Source organism: Gloeophyllum trabeum (genome assembly GCF_000344685.1).
Source record: "Gloeophyllum trabeum ATCC 11539 unplaced genomic scaffold GLOTRscaffold_00007, whole genome shotgun sequence".
In the NCBI taxonomy this organism is placed as follows: domain Eukaryota; kingdom Fungi; phylum Basidiomycota; class Agaricomycetes; order Gloeophyllales; family Gloeophyllaceae; genus Gloeophyllum; species Gloeophyllum trabeum.
Window position 1 is genome coordinate 550,507 of NW_006920416.1, and position 7,947 is coordinate 558,453.

Here is a 7,947-nt window from a genome sequence, read left to right on the forward strand (position 1 = left end):
TCCCTGGCAAGGAAGGGCGGGCGCTGATGCTCTCCGACGGTGCACTTCCGAACCTCCATACATTAGAGTGTCATGCCCCGACCACGGCTGCAATTCTCGGAAACCCTCGAGCGGTTACGAGCATCCGGAAGATCCGTGGACTCAACCTGGATGGTGAAGCCCCCTGGAAATGGGACTATCTTCCTAATGCAGACGACCCAGACGAACCATATGACGATGACCTCAACCCAGTAACGCTCAAATGGAGGGAAGAGTTAGTGGAGGGCATCAAGACCCATCCATCTATAATGACGATAGAGTGTTGTCACGTGGAGGGCATCTCAAGGCTTACAGAAATCGCTTAAGTAGCCCGCCAGATCACGGAGCTTTCGATTACCGACGGCTCGGAGGTCAGTCCCCAGTACGTGATACAGCCGTCAGACTCATTGACAGAGAGCGACTATCAGGAACTTCCCGCGGAGCAGTGGTTCCAGGCTCTGGCGTGCTTCCCCCACTTGCAGCGCGTCAGATGCACTCCCCTGTTGCCGCAGGACAACAGCGCACTGGGCCCGTTCATGCAAAGGCTGCTGGAGGCGTGCCCGGATCTGCAAATAGTGAGCGATGCAAAGCAGTGATTGTTAAGCAAGGTGGTGGGAGAGGGAATAAAGTGGGTCCTGCGGTGCTTCGACGCCAGCAGCGAGCTGGTCGTTTTGGAATCGTACAGCGAGGTCTATACATGTGTGCTCTGGTCGTTCCGATGATATCATTCACTCCAGCGCTCAAGCCGATGAAATAGCACGAGAACCTGAAAGAGGTGGACGTTCTCTGATGTCTTCGCTCCTGATGCGCTCAGCATCTCACTTGAATACTACACCATAGATTTATTTGAGAGTTGCAAAACGCGCAATATCACGTCGTGGAAGATGTATGATGTCACGTGACGAATGCCACAGTCCTACGCCACTGTCGCAGGCATTGACAAGGAGAATAGTATTCGCACTGAGTACGCCTAACGCAGAAATGCTTCGTACTCTGAGATTTCCATACGATAACTCTCTGCTTAGAACAAAGACTCTCACCCATGAAAGGATCCCGCAAGCAGCAAAGGCATGAAAGGGGACAAAGACCTTTGTCTCGCGGGACACGTCGACGTGAAGTCCACGGTGCCACACACGCTTGGCATAAGAAGTCCGCCGTTCTTCACGAACGCCATCGCTATCCAAACTCTTCCATTATCAGCCTTCTTCATCCACGCGACCTTGTGCTGTCGACGAAATGACTCTGAACAACTCGAATGAACACTTGACCAATGGTCGCAACCTCAGCAACGCGCCACAACACGTGTTACAAAGACAGAGGTCCACGACCCAGCATAACAGACATCCCAAATCCGGCCAAAGCCAGGAACTAGTATATGGCACCAGTTCGGTACGTTACCACTACTCTTCATTTTTGCCCTCGTCAATCCTAACTGCGTGTCTGCAGAGATCTGAGGAAGTCCAGAGAATCAGCACGTCTGACACCCCTACAAGTCGCGCCTCTGGGGAACACAATGTGGTCATCGCATACGAAGCACCCCAAGCAGACATGGATATGGTATGCCACGGCACTCTATCACACCGGTTCATCAAGTTCTGAGGTTCCGTCGACAGCAGCCCCGTACCTATAGCGGGAGTACCAACATGCTATCAGTGCCACCAACCTATGTCGGACCATTTGTTGCCAACATGATGCAGCGGGCAGGCACGGCCCTGACGCAAGTACTATATGGAAGACATCCATCTGTCGAGGGCAATGGAAATTATGCACCGGAATATGCACCAGGAACTCGCGGCCGCATTCAGGACGCAACCCCCGGCCTCGCACGCCCACCCGCGAGTAATGGCGGCGGGTCAGCAAAAGGCACTAAACAATGTTCGAATGCTGGGAAAGCTATCGACCGCGAGGGCTTTCAAGATGGGGAGGCGTACCAGAAAGGGAGGAAGCGTCGACTAGACCCAAGCAAGGGTCACGAAGAACAAGGAACGGCGACTACTTCGACTTCCCCGAGCAAGCGCAGGCGCACCTCCCCTCCAGCTGTAGAGCCGGGTAGTCATTCAGAGTCCGTGCAGGTGGTTCACGGTCCCCGTCCGACTACCACACGAGTTCCCGGCGACGTTGAAGTCAATCTTCCGGTTTCCACCTCAAATACTAAGAGAAGGAGGGACGACAATGACTGTGAGGAGCTGTACACCCCTAGGCATAATTCTAACAACTTGGCCCAAGTCCCGGAGCAGCAGCCACGCCCATCCAAGAGGCTTCGAGAGGATGCTGGGGAGCGAACAGATGTCAAAGGCACCAAGATCACGGGAAACAATACCGTAAGCGGATGTCTCTGAAGTACACCTGGATATCAGAACTAACTGAAGTTTGGTTAATAGGCGCTTTCACAAGAAAGCTTAACTCAACTAACCAACCTTGGTTACAGCGCAGAACCGGTTGATGACCGGAAAGAATCAGTACAAGTCGAGGAAGACACTCTGGGAATGGACTATCCGTTCCAAATGAACCCTTGGCCCAACATACGTGATCGTAAGCCGTGGGTGGTCTCGCCGCCGAGGAAGGAGACGTCGATACGCCCTGATCCCGCATTCGAGTTTCTCCCGAACACCTGGGATGCATTGGGGTATGGATATTATGAATACGATCCTGAGGAGAGGTTATTAGCGTCGAGTATACCTCTTTAATTACAGTACTAGTAATGAGACAGTGCCTTTTCGTGAGAATATCAAACAAACGTGCCGAACATGTAGAGCTTCCTTTAACGTCGCCTAGCAAGAAATCTCAACAGTACAGCAACAGACGAATATCCAGAACATTTAGGACCACAAGCGGAAGAGATGGTGGTCGTTGCGGCCACCGAACGCATAACTCGTCGCAAGCGCGTGTGTGGCTCAGTCTCGGCTATCCCCGGAAGGTACTCATGTACCCCATAGCAGGACCCCTGAAAATACTGATAAATGCCGGTGCGAGACTCAAAATTTCCATGTCTGGATTGTCTGAGGCTCCCCCCCGCATTTTTGTCCGGATAAAATACCGGCCTCCCGAAGGGGCCGATTTTTGTCCGGACTAATGCACCAGCGTCTGAAAAAACAGAAAAAAAAGGTTTTCTCGCCTATCAACTCATTAGAACACTGTACAATGTATCAGTAATCGTACTAGGACTCGAATGCAGTCAATGAAGCAACAGAATTCACGAAGGCCGCCCACTCCCATCAACCATCCTCCTCCCCATCCGAGTCCAGACCCTGGAGTGCGGCATTCATTTTGCCTTTATCCCAATCCAATCTTTGGGATTGAATGGGTTGTCCACCTCTTCCGTGAGGTCAACGTCTGCCACGCCCTAATGTGAATCCCGCTGAGACTGCTGTACCCCATATGAACGAGCTCGAAGCGCACACGTTAAGTATTGTGGGCGTCGTCCATGCTTCCAGAGTCATGTAAAGTGGTGATGGTGTAGGGAAACTTTGACGACACAGCGTACTGATCTCAGCCACATTCAGCCACTGGACATCGGAGCCCATTGTGCTACATACTAGAAACTATATATCACAGTGCAAATAAGGGCTACACGAGGCTACGCGACGGTACACAATGACAGGTTGGGACAAACCTCAGTCATAATTGGGTTAAAATACATGTAATACAAAGGGTAAATACATTCGGCCAGTCCGTTGCCAACTTGCCACACAGCCGTGTCCGGACTGTAACCGGCATGGGAGCTCGGTCATGACCGGTGTCCGGACTGTAAAACCGGGATGGCCGGTTCGGTCGTCCATCCTTGTCCGGATGGCGTCTGGCATGGAGGGCTCGAGACCGCGATTTTTGTCCGGACTAGCACCGGCATCTATCGGTATTTTCAGGGGTCCTCCCATAGCCCGCTTGCACAGTTGCACTGGCAGGACTCCGTGTTTTACTCCTATCCGGTCTACTTGTCTCCTTACAATATTCCAGAATCGGGGGCCCTTGAAACTATACATAAAATGTTCTACAATCTCTCTATCTATTGTGCTGAGGACGGTTTGTAGTAAACATACGCTGAGATGTCCAGACGTGACTCGGAGCTAGGACTCAAGTCTGCAAGCCACAGGATATCACGGTCAGCTGCAACTTGAAAAGATGACGACGACTCTTATTGATGCCTAGATCGAAGGCAATGTACAGTAACGAGACGCACCAACAGTGCATATTTTACCGGACTTCTTTCTCCTTTTGTGCGGCATACTCCTCCAGGAATACATTGCGTTCATCATGGTTGCCCAACACCTTCTCTGCCACTGACGCTGCCACTGTGTAGTTTATCCCGCTGCCCACCGTCATTAGAGCCAAATAACGGGCGGCGTGGGGAATGTCCAACGTCAGATCAGGCAGATCTCCCAGCTCACCTCCCAATGCAACGGCGAAGCAGTCCATCTTATGACAGGACCTCGGGCGCTATGTAGTGTGCCAGCTCAGCCGAATCCAACAGTAGGGCTGCACTTGCATTGACGCCTCATGCACCTTGTGGACGGCAACGTCTACGAGGTCGCTGACTACATCCATAGGCCAATAAAGGGGGCGCGTTACACCCTCCAGCGCTCTGCGGCAGACCCCTCTTTCGAGCTCGATGAGGCGATCCTACAGGAGCAGCTTCTGGAAGTACTTCCTCCGGTAGCTTAGGGCGGAACACATGTCCATATCTACAGAGACCCGAGGAAATCAACGGAGTCTGCGCCTCTGGCGATCCATGCCATACAAGTCTCCCCTACTACGGTCATTTTGGAATCATATTACAGATCCGGAGTTTCACGCATGAATGTCAGGTGACAACTGACGTAGTGCAAGTAGCACGATACGGTGCTAACGTAAGAAAGCAACTTCATTGGGACCCGCAGGGAATGCCAGCTATCAAGGTCGGGGGAGGGTTACGTTAGAGACAATTAGTTCCATCCTAGGTTCGAGGAAGTACGTACGCCTTGACGGCTTCACGGTTTCATCGATCATCGCTCATGCCCTTCCCGCCGTTTTTGGCTTCCGCATTATGCAAAGCCAGTATACGGCCCCAGTACACTGGCACACCATTCTCAGCAACGGATTGAGCAGTGAGGGTCTCGAGAGGGCAGTTGACCGCCTTCGAGCGCTCTCTTCGCCGTTTTCCAGTGATTTTGTGGTTGTCTCGAAGCGGCCATCCCTTTACGAATAGCCGGAAGCTGTTTTCCTGTCACAGTTGCGTACTTAGTCTCCCTATGTCCTCAGAGTGGTGGCTAACTTCAAGAAACGCTGAGTCTGTGAGTTGCCAGTCACCAGCCGTAATGACCTGAAAGGGGGGAAGGCTTCGACGGTTACCGACTGTATACATAGCGCGATGAAGTGGGCTAGCTATCCCCTCGAGCGGCCTGATGCATGGTGACCATGGCGACTGTATTACTTTGAGAGGTGCAGCTCGTGGAGGTCTCGCCCTCTATCCCTCACATTCTTCCTTCCGCGCTCTGGTCACTGCGCATATATATGTTTGTGGACCGATATAAGTATGCCCTGCTACGTTATTCCAGGAAAGTGTCACCGAAGGTCCGCTGATTCTTTCATTCTTGAGTAAGGGGCGCAATCACTCATCATTTTGACCGCATCCAGGATACGTAAACCCCGCGTCGGGCGTCGGGGACGCGCATCGCGCCCCGGTGGATAGGCAAGGGTCTGGGTGTACTCGACGAGAAGAGGGAGGTGGTGGGGATGGAGAGATTCCAGAGGAGGACGACAGGACTAGGGATGGATTGGGCATGGCCGCATGAATGCATCCAGGTTGGTATGCATGAAGGGTGATTCTTCCCCGCGGTGTGTATTAACTGCACAATTGCGAATGCAAAGTACGTGGTCAGTGACAAAACGGAGGCCATGCATCGAAAGTGAAGGGCAAAGATCTAGATGGTCGCGTGGCCCGGCGTCTGCCGAAGAAACAAGCATCAGCCACAGGCGCACCTTCTCGCCATATCCTTCGTCCCTCTACTGCCAGTCTAACGACTAGGTTGGTTGGCCGCTGCAGGCACTCAACATTCATGATCTGCGTATTCCTCAGTGGATTGGACAGAGGAGTATATTACTGGTGATCAGTAGAAGGATATGCAGCGGCTCATGTTGGATGCGCCTGTGGCAGTCACAGACGACGCGTCTGCCACGCTCCTGTCTAAGGGAGAAAAAAAGTTCGATAGGCGCAGGCGTCAGGTGTGTATCATTCGAAAATGCTCCTAGACAACGGTTGTGAACTAAACTGGTCATCAGTCGGGTCCTCAGAGACCAACAACTAAAATCACCAACCTTACAATGGCCAATAATATCAAACGATACGTCCAAGCATGCGGACTACACCATCCAATCCCCAGCCGCGGCTACGGGAGACCAGCTTGGATAGATGGCTGTATCCTGGACATGGAACATCCTCGCAGACAATGGCCTTTGCTTCACCTCGACCCGACGGCCCAATGCGCCGAGTCTATGATGAGGCCAAGCACTGATCACACATCCTCGCAGGATGGTGGGGACCAGACCCTATCAGATTGCGGCCCTGCTACTCCCCCGACCACGGACGAATACACTCTCTTAGTACCGGTGGTGTTCCACAAATGCTTGCTTCTGCCTGCCATGCTCATGTGACGCTGGGACTCGCAAGTCAGGATGTGAATACGCTACAGGGCCACATAAGCCAACGGCAAGGCGTAGGCGCGTCGCTGCGGAGGATAACAGGTGCTTGTCGAGCCACGCACCACGACCACCCAACTCATGTCGGGATTCGTCTCGAAATGGTGCGCCTATGGCCGAAGATTTTGCGCGCCTTGTCAAAAGAATATTTGGCAAGACTGCGGTCGCCCAGCTGGCATCTAGAAGAAAGGATAATATTGATAATACCCCAATAGTCTGAAGATATAGCCGCTTGATTGTAGACTGAAATATCCGAGTAATATTAGTACCCATCCAACGAGACAGTGCTTTGAAGGATGAGTCTTCCATGCCTTCCGAGCGGGAATCCTAAGAGGCCTTTACCCTCACTGGGTACAATACCCATATTGAGCCACCGAGAAAGTGTGAAAGGAACCGGACAAAGGTCAAATTTTGTTCATAGTGTTGCCTTGCAAAACAAATGAAAGTTCATTGAACAGTGCTGAACAAAGATCATATCCTGTGTCACAATCAAATTTTTGCGCACTCAAAAGTAGTATTATTCTAATTCATTTCACTGACTGTGCAATGGACAATCATGAAAGAAGTTTGACCTTTGACTGATTATTTTCAAAGTTTTGTGCATGCTCATATGGGTGATGTACCCAGTGCCTTGCTCGACGAGTCGGTACAAAAAGGGAACAAAGACCTTCCTGCCGGAATGCGCCGACGCCTATAAGTCGCGGTACCACTCGCGACGCGTCTTTCACCAACTCCTCCAAACTCCTCCACCAACCCCGCTCCGTGAAGCACTCTTCATCCCTCTCTGTCGCCTTAGTTTGGTGTCCTGGGCAAACATGACCAAAAAATCGAAGGAACGGCTATTCGACGGTCAAGTCCCTCCAGTGGCGGGTCCGGATCCATACGCATCCGTGCCCCAGTCAATCCCGCCCGCCAATAACATCGACGACGCGTCAATTCAACCTGCGAGGCAGTCTTGATCTGCAAAGGACCAGGCTGGGCATGCTCGTCTCGTCCACCATAGCGTGGTTAACCGGGCGACAACCGAGGGCACTCCAGTCACGCAGAGGATATTGTTCCAACAGGTACGGCATATCCACGATGCACCACGCGCATCTGAGACACAGCCTGGGTCGAGCAGCAATGGAACCAGGCGTGATAGACGCCTCCAACACAGACAGGTGGTCGACGGAAGGAGTGGAGTATGCCACCGCCACTATCTTCTTATGCGTGTCATAACTGACTGCCCGCCAACAGACGCCCAAGAGATTCCGCAAT

The 7,947-nt window shown here is 52.3% G+C and overlaps 1 protein-coding gene across 1 annotated transcript; it reads left to right on the plus strand.

The window, feature by feature from the left end:
• Positions 1-26: 26 nt before the first annotated feature.
• Positions 27-2,705, plus strand: GLOTRDRAFT_129385 (uncharacterized protein; the record flags this gene model as incomplete). Its single annotated transcript, XM_007868070.1, has 6 exons — positions 27-308; positions 357-389; positions 447-593; positions 1,465-1,575; positions 1,632-2,339; positions 2,400-2,705. 6 exons carry the CDS (start codon positions 27-29, stop codon positions 2,703-2,705), a joined length of 1,587 nt encoding a protein of 528 aa, XP_007866261.1.
• Positions 2,706-7,947: the final 5,242 nt, after the last annotated feature.